Below are 23665 nucleotides of genomic sequence, written 5' to 3' on the forward strand. Positions count from 1 at the left end.
TTAAGATAAGTGAAGGAAATTGCATTAATATTGTGGTACTATCTCTATTGGACTCATAAGAGAACCCAATAATATCAGATCTGGCTCCGGACAGCTAAAGTGTTAACTAAACTGGATGGCTGCTGTTGGAATTTCACACATGCCATCAGCTAATCCTCAAAGATACACATATATCAGAGTGAATGAGTCATTTTCTGACCCATCACCAACACTGGGAGGTAGACTGAGACTGGCATTAATAGAATTTATTTTTTATAATATCACAGTACAAGGGCCTATATGAAGACACAGAAAAGCCACAGTAAAAATATACCAAGCATCTAAGAAACACTTCAAATTTTTCAAAATGTGAATCACAAAAGACTCTCAATAATGGTCTTTGAATAGCAGTCTCAGAGTTTTCGATGACTGGGAATTATAACCTTGAGGGTATACTGGTTAAACCTGGTGGCAGGACAAGAGTGTGGGAAGACTGCGTGGCAGAGTCAAGGGCCTAGGTCAGAAGCCGATGTGTGGCACTCAGAAGCCAGGAAGCAAAAAGGGGTCACTGCACTAACAGGCAGTCTCTGGGGCAGGAAAGAAAACTGGAAGCCAAGCAGATAAAACCAGGAGCAGGTATTCTCAGAGACAAAGAGTTATTTGGCCAGATGCCAAAGTAGGTCAGGGCCAAGGAATAAAAGAATGTCTTACATCAGGCCAGACTCAATCCTGCTGGGTTTTACTGCTGCTTACTTGTATGTGACTATTTCATCCTCAACACACATTAATGGTGCTGCCAGTGACTTTCTCTCTAGACTGCTTATAAAATTCCTTGAGGTTCTTAAAGAAGAGCCCCCTAAGATGGCAAGGGTGACAATGGTGCCACTTTCCTCCTTGTCCAAAAATGTCATGTGGGATCTACAATGTCCCAGAAATGGGAATTACTTCTGCCAGTATCACTATCAGCAACCACAAACAAGCATGGGACTGTGCCAGATCCTTACAGAGAGGATGAGGAGAGTGAACATATACGACAAAACAACTAAGAATGAAGGGCAGCAATGAATAAGAGTCAACATGAGTTAATTCACGTAGTAAGTGCAACAGGAGTTTATAATATGAACATTATTATGTGTTTGGATAAATAAAGCAAGTTTCACTGAGAAGTGAAGGCCTGATATAAATCTTGAAGGATGGGCAGGACTCAGTCAAGTGGAAAGGACTGAAGAGTGTATTTCAGCGAGGAGGCCCTATATACACAGTCAACAAAAGACTAAATTCACATTTTACACCTGAGAGACCAGGTTTTCAGAATAGAAGTTTTATGTTGATGGGCAGTGGAAGATAAATTTAGAGAGATACCCTAAGACCAGATGATTTTTTTTTAAGACCAGATGATTTAAATCACAGGCTATAAAACTTGGACTTTATGCTGCAGACAATGAGGAATTATTGAAAGTTACTAAAAACCTGACAGCTTCAAAGAGTTATTTAAAATAAATTAGTATATAAGATACATGCACCCCAATGTTCATAGAAGCACTATTATATGGAAACAACCTAAATGTCCAATGACATTTACACACACACACACACACACGTACACACAATGGAATACTACTCAACCATGAAAAAGATTAAAATACTGTTATTTGCAGCAACGTGGATAGGCCAGATGATCATCATCCTAAGTGAAGTAAGCCAGAGACAGAAAGAAAAATACCATATGATATCACTCATATGTGGAATCTAAAAGAAAAAATGCACAAATGAACTTACTTACAAAACAGAAACAGACTCACAGACATAAAAAACAAACTTATGGTTACTGGGGGGAAAAGGATAAACTGGGTGTTTAAGATTTGCAGATAAACACCACTATATATAAAATAGATAAACAACAAGTTTCTACTGTATAGCACAGTTGAATACCACAATATTCAACATCTTGTAGTAATCTATAATGAAAAAGAATATGAAAAGGAATATATGTATGCATTTGTATGACTGAAACATTATGCTGCACACCAGAAATTGACACAACATTTTAAACTGACTTTACTTCAATAGAAACATACATAGAATAAAATAAAATATATTAGTATAGCAACTATACAAAGAACCAAGTCTATCTCCCTCATTTGACAAATAAGCGACCAGAGGCTATAAAAGAACTTAGGAGTTGAGTGTGGAGGAAAGAGGGAACTGGGAAAGGATCTACAAACAAAGGGTAGGTGGGGGTTCAGTAACTAAACAGAGAATTTAATTCAAAGGGGGAAGCCAGAGAAATGATTACTGTAACTGACAGGCTAGCAAATATGGAGACTTGGTTTAGGGTGATAAGAAAGCGCTCAGTGGTGATACACTGGGAATAAAGAGGAAATGCTGAAGTTTGGTGACTCTGGAAGAGAATTAAGGCAGTTTACTTGGTACAGAGGGTGAAAGAACAGGAATAAACTGGAGATTATTTCAAGGCATCATGCCTTATGGGAAGAAAAGTGAGTGGCGTAACTAGAAGACACAGGGGAATCAGAGAACGATCTGCTTTGGGGTAAAAATGAGTAACTCTGTGGGTGAGTTTGTGATGAAGGGTTTTGTAACTATATGAAGTTTAAGACCAAAGTTATGAAAAGAAGACAAAACAGAAAATACGGTTCTGGGAGCCACCCACCTAAAGTCACATGAGAAAACACTGCACCCACAGAAGAGAATGTAGGGAGCTAAGGACATAGACACTCATGAGGTACAGAAATTTTTAAAAATGACAAAAGGTCAACTTATTTTCTAAACACTCTATATTAGTACAATTAGGTGTGAAAGTGTGACATCTGCAGAACTGGTTCCTAGGACTGGGCACAGGACACCACACGGAGGAAAGGTGAGGATGTGCCATCACATGGAGGAAGGGGGCCTAGCGTTGCAGCACCCCCCTACACACACACGCAATTTATCATCTATGTTCACAGTGCGTGCTCTTCTCCAACGACTGAGAAGTAGCTTGATGGCTGACCCCGAGGAGGACCCTCTTCCATCTTCTATACTCATATTTAAAAAATCATCTGGGGAAGTATTTACTTCGTTTCCATGAAATTTGCTTCTGACTGTGCAGAGATTAGTTTGGCAGCTGAAGCATTTTTCCCAAACAGAAGCAAATGTCAAGTCTGGCTCAGTCAACAAGCATGGTCAAAGAGTTTGCCTTAAATTTCATCACACAAGTAAATTTTGCAAATTTCTGGGATGAGAGAGGAAAGAATCAAAATTGTCATGATTATAATAGAGCTGGTGGGAATTCTGCTGTCAAGTGTCCCCTACAAAAGCAATTGAAAGTCCTGACTTATAAGATCAGGAGATACAGAAGTGTGTTTTCTACAATATTACACATAAATCACAATGATGATATAAAAAACTTATAGAAATGGTCTTCTATTGACTAGATACTTATGAAAAACCTTCTACAGAAGTTGTAACATAAACCTATAAAATGACAGAAATCGTCAAGTCACTGAGTACCAAAGTATAAGTACACATCTTTCTCAAATGGCCTATTAATTGGAATGAAATGAATGAAAATGGAATGAAAAAAAAGGAATATTGTTTTACGAAAATCTAGTTGTGACTATGGAACAGAAAATATCCCCAATATTGCTCACTCAAGGTTTTTGAGGACAGAGTACAAAGACTGGAAGATAATAGCTTCTCAAGAAATGTTTGGGGACTTCATAAACAAATATTGTAAGAGATAAAACAAAGCACTTTCTCCCTCTTTTGTGACAAAGTTTGATTGGATCAATTAAAACCAATTTATTGAAGTTTTCCATGGGTCAGAATCCATTCTATATTTAAAGTGAATTTTACCATTACCTTTTGATACACCTCTCCCTACACACGCTGCTGTTCCGTATTTCAATTTCTGTAGAAAGTGTAATAAGGTGTTATTGAAAAGGCAGAGATCGTCAATTAGCTCAAGAATACACCCTACATCATTCTCAAGAAAATTCCAGGCATTGTTACATGGGAAACCTTACAAATTAATTCAGACCAGAGATCTAAACATAATACATAAGAATATTTGACAAAACATGGAGAATAAGCCAAAAGAGGGCTCCTTCATCAAAGACCAATGAGCTTATGACTGTTCCGTTAGGCAAATAAAAATAACTTTAAAACATAAAGAGACCTCTAGAATTGCCTGGCTAGATTTTCTCAAACACTTGCCACCATCTTGAAGGATATATGTTTTTCTGGTGCCTTTATACAGTTGGTTTAACTGCTATTCTTGACAGAGTGATCTCTCTGTTTTGCTACAGTAGTTTGGGATGGTGCCCAAATATCTAGCATGAGAAAGACCTATATCTGAAAATTATAAAACATTGATGAAGGAATTTGAAAATGATACAAAGAAATGGAAAGATACACTACATTATTGGATTAGAAGAATTAATATTGTTAAAATGGCCATACTACCCAAAACAGTCTTCAGATTGAAAATAATTCCTATTAAAATACCCATGACATTTTTCACAGAACTAGAACAAATAATCCTTAAATTTATATGAAACCATGAAAGACCTTGATTTGTCACAGTAATCTTGTGAAAAAAGAACACAATTAGAGGTATAACACCACATGGCTTCAGACTATACTGTAAAGCTACAGTAATCAAAACAGCATGGTATTGGCACAAAACAGATACATAGACCAGTGGGATATAGTAGAGAGCTCAGAAATAAGCCCACACACCTACTTTCAATTAATATACATCCAAGTAGTCAAGAATATACAATGGGGAAAAGACAATCTCTTCAAATAATTGGTGCTGAGAAAACTGAACAGCTGCATTTAAAGGAATGAGATTAAAACATTTCCTCACTATACACAAAAATAAACTTGAAGTGTATTAAAGATCTAAATGTAAGATCAGAAACCATAAAACTCCTAAAAGAGAACAGAGGCAGAACACTCTTTGACATAAACAGCTGCAATACTTTTTTGGATCTGTCTCCTATGTAAAAATAATTAAAAGCAAAAATGAACAAATGGGACAGCACAGGTTTTTGCACAGCAAAGGAAAACATCAACAAAACAAAAACACAATCTACTGAATGGGAGAAAATATTTGCAAATTATATGACTGATAAGGAGTTAATATCCAAAATATATAAACAGCTCACACAATTCAATATCAAAAAAGAAACAATCTGATTAGAAAATGGGCAGAAAAGCTGAATAGATAATTTCCAAAGTAGACATACAGATGGCTAATAAACACATGAAAAAAGCTTAACGTCGCTGACCATTAGAGAAATGCAATTTTTTTTCTGATAAGTATAGCTAGATATTTATCAGTTTTATTGATCTTCTCAAAGATCCAGCATTTGGTTTCACTGATTTTCTCTATTCTTCTATTTCACTGATTTCTACCCTGATATTAATTATTTCTTTTCATCTGCTTAATTTGTGTTCATATGCTTTGCTTTATTTAGTTTCTTAAAGTAGAAGCAGAGGTCACTGACTTAAGACTAATATAAGTGTGTAGCACTATTTCTAATATAGTGTTTTAGTGCTATTAAACTCCCCTTAAGTATTACTTTGCAGCATTTTGCAAATTTTGATATATTTTTTCTTGTTTTGATTTGGTTAAAAATACTCTGTAATTTCCCTTTTTATTCAATCTTTAACTGATGAGTTATTTGGAAGTGTGTTTATTTAGTTTCTACAGAATTTGGGGATTTTTCAGAGATCTTTCTGTTACTGGTTTCTAATTTAATTCTGTTGTGGTTAGAAAACATATTTTGTATTATTTGTATCATTTTAAACTCACTGAGATTTACCTTACGGTTCATAGTATAATCTGTCTTAGTATGTGTCCTATGTCCACAAGGCAAAATTTGCCAATATCTGGAAGGAGATAGTTAAAAGATGATGAAGGAATATATTATACACACACACACACACACACACACACACAATTTCAGGTCAATAAATTTGCCAGTGGAGCTGAAATGGGCATATTACTTCAAAGATACAAACTGCCAAAGCACACTACTCAGAGAAGTATAGATAACCTCAATAGTTCCATTACTGTTCTAGTTCTTAAATTTGTATTTTTAATCCCCCAAATGAAATTCCAAACCCAAAGGGTTTCACAGGGAATTACATTCTACCAAATGTTTAAGGAATTATTAAAAACTGAAATGTCACTAAAAGCATGATCCATAAAAGAACAAATCTGAAAACTGGAATTTGTCAAAATTAAAAAAGGTTTGCATTCTTAAAAACACTATTAAGAGAATGAAAAAAAGCACGTGACAAACTGGGAGAAAATATTTACAAATCGCATCTCAAAGGATTATACCTCAAATAGATAAAGAACTCTCAAAACTCCATTATGCAAAAACAACCAATTCATAAACAGTAAGTTCAAGAAATCAAAGCAGACATTTCATCAGAGAAGATATTCAAAAAGCAAATGAGCCCATAAAGAGATATTCAACACCATTATGGGAAATGCAAACTAAAACCACAGTGAGATACCATTAGACTTCTTTAATAATGGTTAAAAATAAATTTTTAAAAGGTGCAAACCAAGTGTTGTTGAGAACGGAGAGGAACTGAGGCTCTCATACACTGCCTGTGAGAATGTATAACATGGTAAAAACATTTAGAAAACAGTTTGACAGTTTAAGTTAAATGGACACTCACTATAGGATTCAGCCTTTCTACTTGGTGATATTTAGCCAAAAGAAATGAAAGCATATTGCCTAAAAAGACTTGTAAGTGAATCTTCATAGCATTTTTATTTGTAATGGGCAAAACTGGAAACAACCCACATGTACATCAAAAAGTGACAGGATAAAATAACTGTGGTACAACCACACAATGAGCTTCTTAGCAATAGCAGGGAGCAGACTACTGATAACTCATCCACATGAATGCATCTCAGCATAATTGCTTTGAGTGCAAGAAGTCAGTCAAAAGACTACCTGCTGCATGATTTCATTTATATGACATTCTGGGATGTGTAAACTAATGCATAGTGACAGAAGGCAGATCAGTGCTTTGGCGAGGGGGGAGAAGCAGGAATGGGGATGACAAAGGGGCATGAGAAAGCTTTTGGGGATGATGAATGTGCTTATTATCTTGATTGTGGTGATGATTTCACAGATATGTATACATACTGAAACATATCAATTTGAATACTTTAAATGTGTGTGGCTTTTGAATATTAATTACACGTCAATAAAGCTGTTAAATCAGGCTACAGAGCAAGCTATGGGCTATGGTCAACCCCACGCCAGGGATCAGAAAGAGGAAATAAAACTGTCACTGGAAAAATCTTGCTGCCTGAGGGATACTTCATAAAATCGTGTATGAGAGGAAGGCTGCCTGTATATAAGGACTATCAAAAAAGAGAATTTTCCATTAAATCAATATTTGAAAATGTAACATGACTGAAACAACCTCCTCTAATATTCTCTGAACATTCCTTCCAAACTCTAAGACAAACCACTCAGCGAGCAGAAAAATTACATTTCTCATCTTTCCCTGACTCAAGGGGTCCACTCTGAATAAAATATGGCAGGCAAGGTGGAAGCCACAGATACATCATCTCCCTAGAATAAGTCACAAGTTTTAATCTGCAAAGTAAACAGAGTTTTCGCCTGGAAAATAGATATAAATGGGAAAATTCCTAACTGTTTCAGATCAGCGAGTGTAATTTAGCAATGCCACAATCTGTCTAAAAATCTGTCTAAAATTTAAGTGCACAAGGTAAAGTCTTTGCCAGTTCTAGCCTCCTTTTTTTTTTTTTGACGCAATGAAATATTGAAGAACTGCACTCTGAAATGCCACCAAATAGTAACATACTATGTATTCATTGTTTTTTTGCTTGGTTTAAGTAATATTTCTTGGTTATTTAAATGGTAAAAATTGAAATATAACATACAATGAACTATATAACTAAACAGCCAAGAATTTAGTAATGTTAAAAAAAAACAGTGTATCAGGTACCTGAAGTGTTAGGATATGTCCTTGGTTTAGCAGTGTTGAGAGTCTGCAGAGAACTTTTGCGTACATAAAGGGACAGGAGAAGATGGCATTAGATAAAGACAGCCCTTCGATCTTGTTCACCTACAGTAGGCACTGAAATTGACAGGACCCACAGACATGTGCCCAGGAATCTCAAGAATTCAAAATAAATGATAAGTGAATAAATAACCACTTTGAGATTTATTGGGTTATATTTAGAAAGAAAAATAGTAGTAGTCTCAAAAAATACCATAAAAAAGTTTGTCATTCACACATCCAGGTACCCAGTGGCGTGTTAGTAAATGTTTAATAACTGGCTTAGGGAAAGCAAGCAAGCCTTGGTTTGTAGCATTTGCCAATTTTTCTGGTGTAAATATTCCTGTTATGGCTGATTTGAATTCACTGAAGCAAGCAGAAAAGAGACACACACATCTGCTCTTCTGAGCTTCAGCACAGCTAGGACAAGCACGGCACTGGGAATACCTCAGGTGTGAATATAACTAACTCCAACCCTACACGGGAAATACACTAAGTTTCTAGGAAATTCCTGTGTGTTTTATTCTTCGTGGGTGAATTTTCAACTCTGAAGCTATCTTTTAACATACACTTCAACCTGAAAAAAAAAAGATCTTTAGGCTATAGGAGACCTAAGCCATCATCAAATATTTGAGATTCATAATATTGAGGAATTCAACAAATCTGCTTTTTCTTTAACAGGAATCTTTATATATTCAAACTTGATTCAAATTACATACTGATTGTGAGTCCCCGAAAAAGTGAAAAGGAAAGGAGACAAATAAGACATGGCATTTGAATACTGATTTTAGACAAAAATTAACTGAAGGCAACTTGTTAGTCAAGGAAAGGATGGTTAGAATCAAGTGAAACATATTTGCCATCACAGAACTCGGGTGCCCCACCTTGAAACAGAAGTGTGGAGATGTTTTCGTAATTTTTGTTCTGGGGGAGTGCTGTTTTGTAACAAGAAGAATTAAGAAGGGGAGATCAAAAGCCATCTTTTTGTGGTGTTTGCCACAAAGAGAGACTTTCTTCAAAGCATAATTTTATAAGGAAAACTAACAGAAGGAAAAAAAAACTTATCAAACTGGAAATTCAACGAAGGCGGGCAGGGGCGGGATCAAGAGCAGCAACAGCTCCAGCATTTCAACACAACCGTAGCAAAGAAATGATAAAAGGAGTAACAAAAGAGCAGACATATACCCAAGTTCTGAGTCTGACTGCAGCTGGAGCACTGAGGGGTCTGTGTCCCACTGCAGGGTCCTAATTGTGCAGCACAAAGGAAAAAGAACACAGAGAATTAACAAAAGGGGAGGGAAACAAACCAAACCAAACCATGTCATTCATCAAGGCAATGGCATATACAATACATACACAGAACATCTCCCCACTTCGTCACCCCCAAAACCCCAGGTGCCAGGAAGACCCCAAGAATACAGATACAAGAGGAAGTGACGAGCTGTCCTTCCCTTTGAACATCTGTTTGATACTCGAAGCTTTGGTTGTTTTCATGGAAGGAAGCCCAGAGCTAAATACTCATCCACCCACACACCCACCCTTTTAGTTTTTGTTTTATATTGAAGCCTGATTGATTTGAGCATGTAAACTGCTTCATGGAGACCCCAGAGCCCAGCCGCAGCTGGGAGCAACAAGCATCTCCCATGCAGTGATGAGAAACAAATGCAAGGGTTCAATGGACCAAAGCAGGAGCATCTAGGGTGGTCGGGCCAGATGGAGCATGGCCGCAGGCCTGGTGAGTAACTGGCTTCCCCTGGTCAGTTACTGTAAACATAACACACTGGATTTCAAGGCTCATGGGTGTTTTCGTGTGTTTTTTTTTTAATTTTATATATTACAGTGAAGATGGTCATCAACAATAATATCATTTGTCTCTAAAGATGCCAGGGATGGCTTACATCTTCTAAATACTTCACAAGAGTATCATTAGTTACCAAGGTTACCAAGAATTATCAATTTCCTTTCTTATTTCTCCATCAGAATAAAAACGGATAAGTAGCACTTCTACAAACAGAGTGCACACAAGGACCTTTCTTTGGCAGGCCCTTTCAATTCCCTGCACGCTAAGTAGTTACAGGTGAATCAGGCATGAAGCCATCCATATGACGTGTAGCCGATGGACAGCAGCAACTTTGGGGTCAGGCATCTGGTGTTCAAATCCTGCCTCTGTGACTTACCAACTGTGTGACATCCTTTTGCTCACTCTGAGTGTGACCCACAGACCACAAGCATCTGCATCCCTTGGGAGCTTGTTGGAAATGCCAAGACTCACATCTCACCCAGGCTCGCTGACTCCACACTACAGTTTAATAAGGTCCCAGGTAATGTGATCTGTGGGCGCTTTGAAGCTTGAGAAGCCCTGCTTGTTTCCTTGTCCATAAAGAAAAAAGCTGTGCGGCTCATGACTTTGCTTCATTTATGTCTTGGCTCGAATGTCACCTGCTCAGAGAGGCTCTCCTCCTTTCACCCCCTTAACACAAGCAACACATCCATATCACTCTTCATCCCGTTCTCTCATCCTGCTTCACTTTCTTCATAGTGCTTACCTTCACCTAAGGTTTCATTACACATCACTCTACTTATGACAGCTGTTTGACTCTGGACTTAAGCCTCATAACAGCAGGGGCAATTCTATCCTGAGATTACAGCGATATGCCTAGACCCATGCCTGGCATACAGGTTTTATAATACAGCATTAGTTGAAAAAATGGATGGATGGATGGAGTCTCTCTAGTTTTCTATAGGGATGACATGTAATTATACCTGTAAAGCACAAAATAGCTATTTGATAAACAGCAGCTGCTTTTACTTCTACTATGTCTACTGCATCTACTCCCAATGTTTCTCTGAGTTGGTGTCCTCCTTTATGTAAAAGATACCACCTAGGTTCCTCCTGCAGAGGAATCAGAATGCAGTTTCACAGTTTCCCTTACTAGCTCTGGTTGAGCTCTTGTCCTCATACCTAAATGCTCTGAAAGATGACAAAGTACAGTGGGAACACGAATTGGCCACTGTTTCTTAGATCAGTGCTTCTCAAACTTTAATGCACAGATTCCCCAGGGGTATTGTTAAAATGCAGATTTTGATTTAGCAGGTCTGGGGTGGCCTGAGAGTCTGCATTTCTAATCAGCTCCAGGGAATGCAGATGTTGCTGGTCTTTGGACCACACTTCACATAGCAAGGTCTGGACTTAGATCGGTGGTTTTCAAACTAGACATGGATCAGAATAACCCGGAGGTATTATTAAAATACAGATACTGATCCTCAACCCCAGAAATGTGGATTCGGTATTTCTGAGGTGGGGCCTGAGAAGTTATACTTTTAACCAGTTCCCAGGTAATACTAACAGCTGACCCTGGAATCACCTTTAGACAGTGACTGGACTAGACGTTGCCTCCATCAGCCAGCAGGCTGAAAGGATTGCTGATGTTCAAACACATCAGTATCTAAATCCGTGATGAACTCCAGCCTGGCTTAAGGCTCAGGCCACTTTCAAACTAATTCAATCAGAATGTGTAGGGTGGGACCCACGCATCTGGATTTTTAAAAATTCTCCAGGTGTTCTCATGTGCAGCCGGGGGTGAGAACTACTGCCCTGTCCAAGGAAAGCAGCTTTTCCTGGTTCAGGACAGTGATTTCATCACCTCCTTTCAAACCCTGGAAGTAACCAAATCCATTACAATGATTCATCCTTGCTGTTCACGTATCTCTGCAGAGGATCAAAGCTTCTATCCTTACGGATATTTCTTTGGCTATAGACAGAGGAGGAGACTCTGGCCCCGGCTGACTGTGAGAAGTGTTCCCTTGTAAGGGGTGGGATCAGTTCCTCTGCCCTCAGGTTTCCAATGGGACAACCTTTATTCGCCTTTCCCACTTCTCCCAGGCAGGTAAAGAATGCGGCAGCTCCCAGGTTGTCACAGCTGTTCTGTTATTTATCTGACAGCTCATCTAAACTCACTGTGCCCTTAAAGAAGTAAAAATGACAATTCTCTCAGTCAGTCGCTGAAGAAGGCCACAGATTAGCAGTCCAGAGCTTGCACATACTCCACCAGAACAACAGAACTGGGCTATGGATCTCACCCACAACAGTCCTGCCCTCCACCCCAGCCACACATATGCTGTTCAGTAAAAGAAATCATAGTTACTGTCAGTAACGAGCAGAGTGGCAAGAGTCAGGCCAAGGATGCTATCAAGTGTGCTAGTTTTACTTGCATTTTTCCCCACCATTATCGGTGGAGTGGTCAGACTTGCACAGAACACACTTTTTCTTTGAAAAGGAACTTAAAGCCAATACAATGAATAAGCAGTGGCTGTTCATGTTTCTGAGAGTAGCCTAGTAATGTGTATTAAACGTCTGCTGAATTCCTTCTGTGCAAACTTGCAGAAAAACTTCCCCAGAGATAGCAGCACCTTGGAGAGAGCCTCGCCTCAGCCTAGGGGTGTTGGTTTGTGTTCCAGGTGCGGCTCCACTGTGTGTCACCAGGGAAGTCTTCCGTCCTTAGCAAAATGAGGGTGTGGGCCTGGAGGCCCTTTAAGGTTCTCTTCTGCCTGATAGATTAAAATACTGGATGACTATTAAAATGTCTTTCAGCTTTCTCTTCTCCAGTTGGAATACTTCTCTAAACACTGACATAGTTCTTACTTTTTAACCACCTTATTTATCCTCATGTTACAGTATCACTGAAAATAAAATGATGGTTTCCCCACAGCTTCTTGGGAAGTTTGACCAGGTAGTTCATTTTTTAAATGAAAGAAGTAGTGAAATTGTAAGTGAATATATGTGAACATAATATATTACCACAAAATATTTTCATAAAGAAATCTCTCTGTTTACTATAGTAACTATTTCTACTATCAGTCATTTCTGAAGTGAACCAATCAATGCATGCAGGGAGAGAATATTTCTATAAGAATATTAATTTACTCAATCAATACCTACTAAGAGCCTAATATAAACTACTGTGCTAGAGGATTAAAAGATTCTTCATGGAAACTACAATTCTTACGGGGAGATAAAAACATATGGTTTAGGAGAACAAGGTAGAAAGTGAAATATACCACATAAGCACCACAGTTGTGCTGTGGGACATGGACTTGCACTTAAGAATCTTAAAATTTTAGTAAAGGAATGAGACCTATGAATATTTATACCTAATGATATGCATACTGATAACATACATGAGGAAAAGTAGTTCTCATCAATTGCTGTGGGCCTGGTACAGTTGAAAGTTTCAATCAATGTTCGCCATAAGAAAGATTAATCCTAGTGAGAGTTACAGTTTTCCTTTCGATGAGTGTTTATTTTGTGCCAGCTAGCCAGGCACTAGACTATACTTTCATTATCCTTTGGAAGCCAGAACAGGAAGATATCCTCCCTCTGAAAAGATGAGAGAGTCCATTCAACCTGGTTTTTGAAAGATGGAATAGGATTTGGACATAACAAACTCATTTTCATCAGTGCCTTGTTTATTTTCGGTAGCTGAGTTAGTCTGCTAGGTCTAGTAAGACTACTAGATCTAATAAGTTACATTTTAGATGCCAATTTACCAATTTATCATGAAAACAATAATTACCAGGCAGAGCAATTATACACGCCTGACGAAGTCTTCTATCCTTGAAGGCCAGCTTTCTGGGAAGCCAGGAGACCAGCACTGTCCTTGGAATCAGAACAATGAAGCTGAATGCTTAGCTGCTACAGCTCCTTCCTATCCTGTGCCCACCACATCCACATCTTCTGGCAAGACTAAACACACACCCCTACATCCATCTCACGGCTGCCAGAGCCTCCATTTTCCCTGATTCTTAGGATGACCAACGTAACCCTTTCTGACTGATGTAACCTTTCTTTTATTGTGTCAGTTAGATTTTTGTCCAGTATTCCTGTCTGAAAGTCATCCTGGTTTTCTTCATTTGCATATTTTTAAGTGTTGCATTTGTCTGCTCTGATCAATTTTAGGTTGATTTCTTAGGTTAACTTTCTGAGGGCCCAAGGGAGGATCTCTTTCATAGGGAACCTGCTATTGGCACAGATCCTGAATAACCCAATGATTCTTTACCTGATCTGGACCTAAGGGGTACTATCATGGCATTATGGTCCCATGGTTGGACTGACAGTTCTGGACATGCCTTTTAACGTCACATTTCCCAACTCTGTTTCAAAATACTAGGTACAGAAGCTTCCCTCACCATGAGAAATAATCTACTTACTTGACCCTAAACATGCTAAACAATGTAGCCTCTGGCTACATCTAAAAAGGCTTACCATGGAACAGTTAGTTTAAAATTTGGGGAACACTTTGTTTTTCAATATTTCTTTTTCAAAAAAAAAAAAAGAATGGACAAGACACCAAAATTCTTCAAACTAGTAGTGAAATATTAAAAGACTAACAGAAATTTACATTTTAAACCTTCTACCAATTCATCAGTATCCAGCTTCTTATAAAAGTCTCCCTTCATTGGCCCCATTTTATTTGCTCAGTTTCAATTTATTAGATACAGAGAAGTGAAAATTCAAACAAAACAATTCCTGGCCCTGTGATGGAAGCATAACTTAGGTGTAAAAGACACGATGTCCATACTGTGTAAACCGTGCTCTCTCATGAGTGGTGCATTTCTTCCTGTTCAGCAGCTAGTCGGTGGTCTCCATTCTTCTTCCCATCTTTTTCTTAAGCCTTCAGAGGGGAGAGCCTTAATACTCTTCCTTAAAGGCTGTCTTTGCTCTTACCCTTTTTTTTTTTTGTTGTTGTTTTGGTTTTGGTTATAAGAAAGAGATGTTTGATAAATACTGGGAAGGCAATAGTTAAGAAGTGTCATTTGTTATGCCAGTATTCAGCATGGCTGAGACACTCTCACACACTGCTGGTGGCATTTTAAATCAGTACAGTTCTTTTGAAAAGCAATATGCCAATATGGAGCAAGAGTTGTAAACACAGAGTTACTCCGGGAATCATTTCACTTCCAGGAACTCAGCCTATGGAAATAAAATAGCACAAAGCAATAACAAAAATGATGATGATGATGATGGTGAGAATGACCTCCAAATCATCAAATCCCATGGCTGATTCTTGTTTCATCCTCAGTCTCTATAATTCTGGTGACTATTGGCACCTTCATAGCATGCTCTTTCTTTTAGTCTTCCTGACCCTAAAAATCTTGTTTCTTTTCCTCCTATCTCACTATAATTTTGGAAGGGTCCTTATTTCCATCTCTATAAAGACAGACATTCCCCAACCAGGGTTATTTCTTCTCCCCTCACCTATGCACCCTAACTGTAGGTGATCTCAGAGATGTCCATGTATCTTCTGCAAAAAATCACCCCAAAGTCTCCACCTTTTCACATGCTTTTTGGATATATACATCTGTATGCCAAAGCCATTTGACCCTTATCTCACCTGTCTTTCCTTTCCTTCTCCACTCCCATAGTCCTCTTTCAGACCTCCTGTCTTGTCTATCAGACCAGTGGTTGCCCCAAACTAGTCCTCAAACCTTGAAAGCATTATAAAAATGTAGTGACCCAGATCTCATCTCAGACCTGAGCCCTAGGTATCTGTGTTTTTAATCTGCTGCCAAGTAAATTCAGTATATAGCCACCAGACATGGGAGCCAGGGATCTCATCTATCTCAAAGGCCATATTTGTCTCCCAGACTCTGATCTCTTTCTAAACTGCCTTCTTAACATGCATTCTATGCCCAATACTCCTCCTACCTACGCCCCCATCCCCACCCCGCCCATTTCCCTCTGTTTTTGCCTCTCCCGTTATCTGGAATGCCCTTTCTCCCATCTTTATCTGTGCAAAGCATATGTACTATTTAAGGCCCAGCTCAAATGCCTTACTCTCTAAATATATTTGTCCTCAACAACCTCATTCATAAATAACTTGGCTCTCTATGGGACAAGAATAGAGAAATGCCTGCACCTCTTATTTCACTGTTCTCTTTGCCAACCTACAACCCACTTGGCCTCAACAGTAGCCCTGCATTGGGCTTTAAGACCAAGTCTGAAGATGGTCTGAAGGATGTCATGAGCACTGTTACAAAGCCACTGTTACAAAGGGGCCTCAGCATCAAGCCAAGCATGCTGTTAGTCCCATCTTAACTTTTTGCTCAGAGCCCAGTAACTGCATTTCTCCCTTATTTCTGTGAGGAAATCTTCTCCTTGTACCTTGGTCCTGTAACCAGTGCCAGTGGCTCCCCTTGAGCAAAGTCTACTTTCTGGCAATGAGTTCAGCAACCTTGAACTATCTTGCTTTCACCTGGGTCCTCATCCCTCCACTCATCCTGAACCCATGCCATTAAATTTTCTGCTAGCTGTGCATGTGCATAAATGTGTGTACACACAAGCACACACACACACATATCAATAAATAGCTACCAAGTGTCTAATATGTGTCAAGACCTTCAGTAGGGTAGTGAGAATCAAAAGTACTTGTCCAACGAGACTATACAAATTACTTATAGATGAGTTGGGAATAATGCTTTATGGCATTATTGCTCATCTCCTGTGAGTACAAATATGCGAGAGCTGTAACTACATAGAAACAATTCCTTAGGTGGTTTCAAATTAAATATGTCAATTTACTGGAAGCAGGATCTTTAGAAGTAAGAATAATTCCTTCATCTTATTATTCCTTGCAGTTTCTAGTATTTATTTTGTGTTGTTATACACACAATAAACTCTCAACTATTCATTGAAAGACTAGATGAATGAATGAACAGATGAAAGGTCTTTATTTGCCTTTTCTGCAGATGATATGACATGTAAGGGCAGGTTGACTCCCAAAGAAATCGTTTTTACTTTCTTTATGAAAAAATGAGAGAATAAATCAGGGCATGTCTGCCTGACTCCCTTCATCTCTACCAAGCCACTTACAAAGAACGCAGTCTTGTATGGCATGATGTCACCACGCGATCCCAGGAGAATTTTCAGGCTCACTTTCACACTGAAGAAGGAAAGCCTATCTTGAAAATGTTGACCTCAATGCATAAATGGATAAAGAAGTTGTGGTATGTATACACACATACAAGAGTAGGTATATATATATATACACCTACATGTATATATAATGAAATGTGATTCAACCATAAAATTGAGGAAATCCTACAGTCTGCAACAACATGAATGGACCCTGAAGGCATTACAGTAAGTGAAATAAATCAGATAGTAAAAGATAAATACTATATGACCTCAATGATACGTGGAATCCAAAAAAAAAAAATCAAACTCACAGATCAGACTTACAACTACTAGAGGCATAGGGTGGGGAGAGGGCGAATTGGATGAAGGTGGTCAAAAGATACAAACTTCAAGTCATAAGATACAGAAATACTAGGAATGTAATGTACAAAATGATGACTAAAGCTAACACTGCTGTGTGGTAGATAGTAAAGTTGCTAAGATGGTAAATCCTGAGTCCTCATTGCAAGGAAAAAGTGTTTTCCTTTTTTTCCTTATTTTCTTTTTATTGTATCTATATTAGAAGATGAGTGTTAGCTGAATCTACTATGGTAAACATTTCACAACATACATAAATCAAACCACCATGCTGTGTATCTTAAACTTATACAGTAATGGATGTCAATTATTTTTCCATAAAAATGGGAAAAAATTGCTGGCCAGAATGCTAGTTTGTGCTGAGAATAAAAATAAGTCCAGCTACCTTCTCTACCAAATGAACTTAGCAACTTTTGCTAGTCCCTGAAGCAACTGCATTGGAACTCAAATTTTCATATTTTCCTTTTCTCTTTGGGGTGGAGAGGTAGCTCAAGGGCAGAATACCGAGTCCCTCTGAGTCCCACAGTTTCTCTGGACCCTTCCTCCACATGTCTTCTCTGTCAAACAAATCACTAGTCACTAATCAGATAAAGAAAACAGTTCGGGCCAATGTGAGCATAGTGCTGAACAGAAAATCTCCAGTCAGTGTCATCCCCAACTTCTATCTTTCTAAGGGCCATTTCTAAAGGCAATACACTAAATAATAAGGACATTTTAAAATCCATCATATCACTTAATCTGTCACAGTCATTAACATGATGTCAATTAATTAAGAATGACATTTAAACAACGAGTGAATGTTTTACTTCCCAGCCCCAGTGATTTCCTTACTTTGGACTGGGAATGATAATGATGAAGATTTTCCAATGTCAGGAATAAAATTTTAACAGTGCAATGTATATTCATACCAGGCTATTTTTAAAAAGCCTCTTTCTTAATTTACTGTGCGAGAATCTTCCCTCTATTGGTTAACAGCAAAGCCTTAAAACAGAGCTCTGATAAAGGCCACACTAAGCCGTACAGGAAATCCATCTGAGCTGGATTCAAAGACAAATGTGAGACTTTCCATTACAGAGCAAGGATGTGTTTTCCCCAAATCTTGTCAAATAAGCAGTCTCTCCAGAAGAAAGCTCAGTGACCCCTTGTTAAAAATAGATGCTTACTGTGCTACTATAACCATATGGGTATATACAGTACGCTCTGCCTGACACAGAGCGGTATCAACAATTTTTAACTAGTCAGTCCCTATGCTACATAAAGTGAAAAATCTATAGTATACACTCTAATTTTCAAAGACACTGACTTTTAATCAGCCTTGAATCAGTGATTTCAGTCTCCCTTTAGTCCAATTAGCTGGAAGCATCCTGTAAACTTCTCTTTACATAATGATAATTAAAAGAATTTTGTATATACAATATTTTAACATGTTAATAAATTTCCTTAATGTCTTCCCTTTAGCCTTTGATTCATCAGAGAACCTTAAAAGATGGTGAGGTTTTCACCAAAAAGAGTTAAAAATCTTTTGAGGTTCATACAGTGCCAGAGAATCCCACGGAATCCAATTGTGGATAAAGTTGAGTCTTGAGGATTTTCTGTTGGGCATTAAGCCCTTGTGGCCCTTGAGTACATTTTCCTCTCCTCAAATCACTGAGAAAAAAAAGGTGGTGACCAGGTGCAGTCAGCACAAGTTGACCATGAATAAATTATTCTAATTTCCTTATTCGTGAATTCAGAGTTCACTAGGCAGTAAATAGATCAGGAAAAGGCAGAGTTTATCAAATATCTGAATTTTACCAAGGAATTTTGTCAACATAAAACTTAACTATATGGAGGCCTAACATTCAAACAGAACAGCAAGCAAACATCTGGAGTACACGCGAGGCTGAAAGCCCGAAAGACCTCTATCTAATCTACTCACTTTGTACGTCTGCATTCCTGCTAAGTGTTTCAGAAGACATTTCTTTTGTGTTTGTGTGTGTGTTGGGGAGAGTAATTAGGTTTATTTACTCATTTATTTATTTATTTTTTCATGGAGGTACTGGAGATTGAACCTAGGATCTCCTAGATGCTAAGCACACACTCTACCACTGAGCTATACCCTACCCCCTGGAAGACATTTCTTGTGATGCTGCATTTAAGGTCCCCTCGGGAGGGAGCCTCAGCTTCTTAGAAAAAATCTGTGGATATAAGGGTTTTGATTAATAGATGCTGATAGCTGGGAAGATAGGCACCAAGTTTAAATACAATGGGAAATTTGAAGATAGTGTAGATACTAGGTAAGATGAAAATGTATTGAAATGGAAAAATAGAGATAAACTGAATAAAAAGCAAGTTTGTATAGTATAGTATCATTTATCATATACATGATATATATATTGTGTGAAAGAATATACACTAGGGTATTAAGAGTGCTAATCTCTGGTGGTAGGAATATATTTTTCTATTTTTGCTTGTCTGCATTTTCTAACTGTATAAAATAAACTGATATTGTTTCTATAATAATAAAAGATTATTAAAAATAAAATGTGGGGGGGAGCTTGAGTGTCCTTGATTGATTGGAGAGTAGAACTTAGTGATGGTGTTAAGACCACAGAGGGTCCAAAAAGAAGATAGAAATTAATCGTATTACTATCCACCCAACCCATGCTGCCTGTCACAAAAGACAAACATCAGTAATGTCCCCTCTGAGTATTTGGTTATGGATGTTATGGAATGGGTGTTATTGTAACAAGAGATTGCACAATATGTTATCACACTGAGACATATTTTACCTTTGAAATCATTTCAAAAGTTTTCTTCTTGAAGCAGGTTTGGGACAGGGTGGAGCCTATGCCCTGGTGTACAGCACACTTTCTGATGTCAGTACCCTTTCCTAGTGTCTACAGGCCAGTACGACCTCTAACACAGCTTTGTCACTGAGAAGCCAAGCGAACCTCAGCCAAACATGAGAAAAGCCCTAGTGCAAAGTCCCTTGTGAGCCATCCATGTGAAAAGAACAAATGCAGACTGATTATCTCTTAGACAGATTCATTTCTGGTTGAATATCTGGATGCTAGGGATTAAAGTCTGGCCTAAATCAAAGTATGAACAAAAATAAGAGTAACAGCTAAAACTCACACATATCTAACATATGCCTGACTTCTTTCCAAGCGCTTTACTGATGTTAATTTTTTTTACTGTTAATCTATAGAGTAGGTCATGTATCACTTATATCAACTATTGTTAGAGGTAATGTTAAAACTAGCACTGTAGCTAACATTCTGTATGAACCTGAGAAAATTATTCTCTCTGTGCTTGTGTCCTCATTCATAGAAAGTAGGATGATACTTTATTCATTCAACAAGCGTTTAACAAATACCTACAATATGGATACAACCACAAATATCACTTACTCCCTGCTCTCAAGGAACCTGTCATTCCCTGAGGAAGAGAGACATATTCAATTAAACATAAATGATTGTACTTTAAGAGCTATAAAGTACTAATGTTTTATTCTTGTGTATAAAAGAGGTAGGCTATTGGTTTGAATTTAATATTCTTTATCATATTGAGAAAACCATTTCTATTCATAGTTTACTAAGTTTAAAATATGGGAATAGATGTTTAAATTTCACAAGTACCATTTCAGTACATACTTTTCCCTATTTGACCCTTTTACATGCTGAATTATGGTAACATATTTTCCTATACTAAAGTATCCTTGAATTTCTGAGTCAATCCTAATTAAGTATAACATATTCTTTTAATATTATGTTGGATTCTAGCTGCATATAGTATGTTTAGAATTTTTTATGTACATTTATATGTAAAACTTGTCTTTCAAAAATTTTATTAATATAATTGGGTTTTTTTGAAACCCAAGAGCTTGTTCTTCGTCCAGCATGATTACATGCTCAATGATTAATCGGTTCTACCAGAACTAATTAAGAGAAAGAGAAAAGCACCACAAATGTAAACTGTAAATGAGAAGCAGGCTGTAACAACTGAAGCAGAAACTGGAAAACAAATTGTGACACTTTGAGTTTAAAAATTAAATCATACTAGTATAACTGAAAAATTATGAAGTATTTCTACTCTATTCACTCATTCTAGAAAATTTACCCAACTGCTTTAAAAATCAATAAAAGAAATTTCTGTTATATTTGATTTTTTAAAGCACTATTTTAACCTTTCCTTTGTAATAGGGTACATTAAGTATGCCAATTTTCAAATTAATCGCTTACAGGGATTATATAAGAAATATTTGCCAATTTTGGATCTGTAAAGAAAACTGTAGTTTTAGATTGAAGTTTTGGCAAACAAATGACAGAATTTATGTGCACCTTTAGGTAGGACCAGATGTGTTCATTTGATTCCTAAGTTATCTTCTGAAAGATTTTCCATTTTTCAAAAAGTCCAAATTCCACACAAATATGCAAATTTATGACTATAGAGTTATATTCTTAGGAATTACCAAGCTCTTTTCTCAGCCTCATGTTTTATGAAGTGTTAAAGTTAACAGTAACTGTTTTCAAAGATGTTTCTTCTACAGAAAAAGACATTCCAAGAGGAATTTTAAAAACAGAAATATAGCATTCTTCTGAAATTTAACTCTCCTGTGTATTTTATGGAAGCAAAAACATAGACTTGTGTGGAATGTTCCTAAGTTCAAAACAAGCTCAAGATTTACTAAGCTATTCCTAATGCCTTCTCCTCAAAGTCAGTTTTATGCTCAGTCTTTCTGAAAATCATCATTTGCTCAATGCCAATTTCTCTGCATCCCCATGAAAACTGCACTTAGCAAGGGATTTACTCATTGACTTCTAGTTGCCTACTCTTGCTAGAACATTCCTATAAAGAACTGAAGCTAGCTGGAGTTTGTGTATGGTGGGAGTAGACAGCACTTCTTTCAAAGTGATTAAGTTAAAAAAATCACATAAGAAGGGGAAAGAAATGAAGTGATGTCCTCCCCAAAGGAGTAACTGCTGCTGTCCCCAGAGTGCTAGAAGCGCAGGCCAGCTTCCTCTAGAAAGTTTTCAAAAGGGCTCATCAGCTATGAAGTCAGTTGTAGTATTTCATGCTGCCTGCCCGCTGCACCCCTTGTCACTAAGCTGACTGACACAACGCCATCGCTGTACAGAAACAGGCAAATACATTAACTTAATGAGAGGCCGATGGACCCCCTGGGGAATGTGATTGTTCTGGGCCAGCTCCTGTATAAACGTTAGATCTTACGTAACTGTGTTATTATTACTTCCTCCCTGCCAAAGACCTTTTGAAATGTTCAAAGCGAAAGATGAGAGAAGGCGTGTGCTGCCCCAAATCACAAAGGCGATTTACTAACTTAAACCAGCCCGGTGCCCACAAAAGCCTCTACTTTCATTTTTCTCAAATTAAAAGGAGTGTCCACTGCTTTCAAAAGGCCCTTAAAAAAAAAACAACACTCAAGTCTGAAACACACCAACAGACAGACATTGGTGAGATAATTTCAGTCTTACATGTAACAGCTCAGGCTAATACTAGACTATTCTCATTTTCATATTTTTCTCTACCAAAATCACCTAGGCCTCTATGGAAACAATGTACTTTCAGAAGGTGACGCTCACGATAATGTGTTCAGTGAGAAAAGAAAAATGCAAAATTGTATCCCGCTCTACCAGGAACATATATGGTAACAAGAAATGTACACAGGTAGACAAGGACTGAAAGGTCCATCGACGAGGCAAAGGCTGATTTGCTAGAATGGCGGTGCTGTGGATAATTGTTTCTTTTATTTGGAATTTTATTAACATATTTTATGTTTTTTTTTTTAAATTAAATGAGTCAAAAACAGAGGTCACAAACTGCCAGCTCACAGGCCAAATCTGGCCTACAACTACTTTTAACAAAGTCATTAACATTTAGGAGACTGTGAATAAATACTTAAATTTTTAGCTTCTCATGAAAACTTAAAAGATGTGAAGAACCTAGGTCCATGTTCCCACCTGAGCTCAACCGGCCTGAGCTGTGAGGAGACCATCAGACCTTTATAAAGGGAGTGCTTGAGAACCAGCTGCTACTGGCCCCTCAACTCCCCACTCATTTCGATCACCTGCCTTGGGCGCCTGCACATGGGAACCCTGCTGAAGACAACTGAATTAGGAAAGTTACTGTGACTCTGTGCATATGAATGAGCCTTCTCCTTTCTCTCTTCACATTTTTACTTTTGGATGCTCCTTCAGGGGTCAAGTTAGAGAATGCCTATATCTGCTTTCAGAAGTTAGTTAACATAATCTTTGAGTATACCTAGTGTAATAAAAATCTGTCCATGGACAAAAACAGAGCACTCAATCCTGATGATCATAAAAACACTTTGGGGACCAAGTTCTCAAA

The 23665-nt window shown here is 37.8% G+C and overlaps 1 protein-coding gene across 9 annotated transcripts in view; it reads right to left on the reverse strand.

The window, feature by feature from the left end:
- The window catches only part of DYNC1I1 (dynein cytoplasmic 1 intermediate chain 1), a 435553-nt gene that overhangs the window by 228107 nt on the left and 183781 nt on the right, over positions 1–23665 (reverse strand). For 8 of the 9 annotated variants that reach the window (XM_072964956.1, XM_072964954.1, XM_072964953.1 and 5 more), the window contains one exon: positions 9229–9288. The exons of the other annotated variant lie outside the window; for it this stretch is intronic. In XM_072964956.1, the coding sequence (XP_072821057.1) occupies positions 9229–9288 (60 nt within the window). The remainder of the gene's footprint in view (positions 1–9228; positions 9289–23665) is intronic. 9 annotated transcript variants of the gene reach the window in all.

The sequence above is a fragment of the Vicugna pacos genome, chromosome 7 (assembly GCF_048564905.1).
Source record: "Vicugna pacos chromosome 7, VicPac4, whole genome shotgun sequence".
Lineage (NCBI taxonomy): Eukaryota > Metazoa > Chordata > Mammalia > Artiodactyla > Camelidae > Vicugna > Vicugna pacos.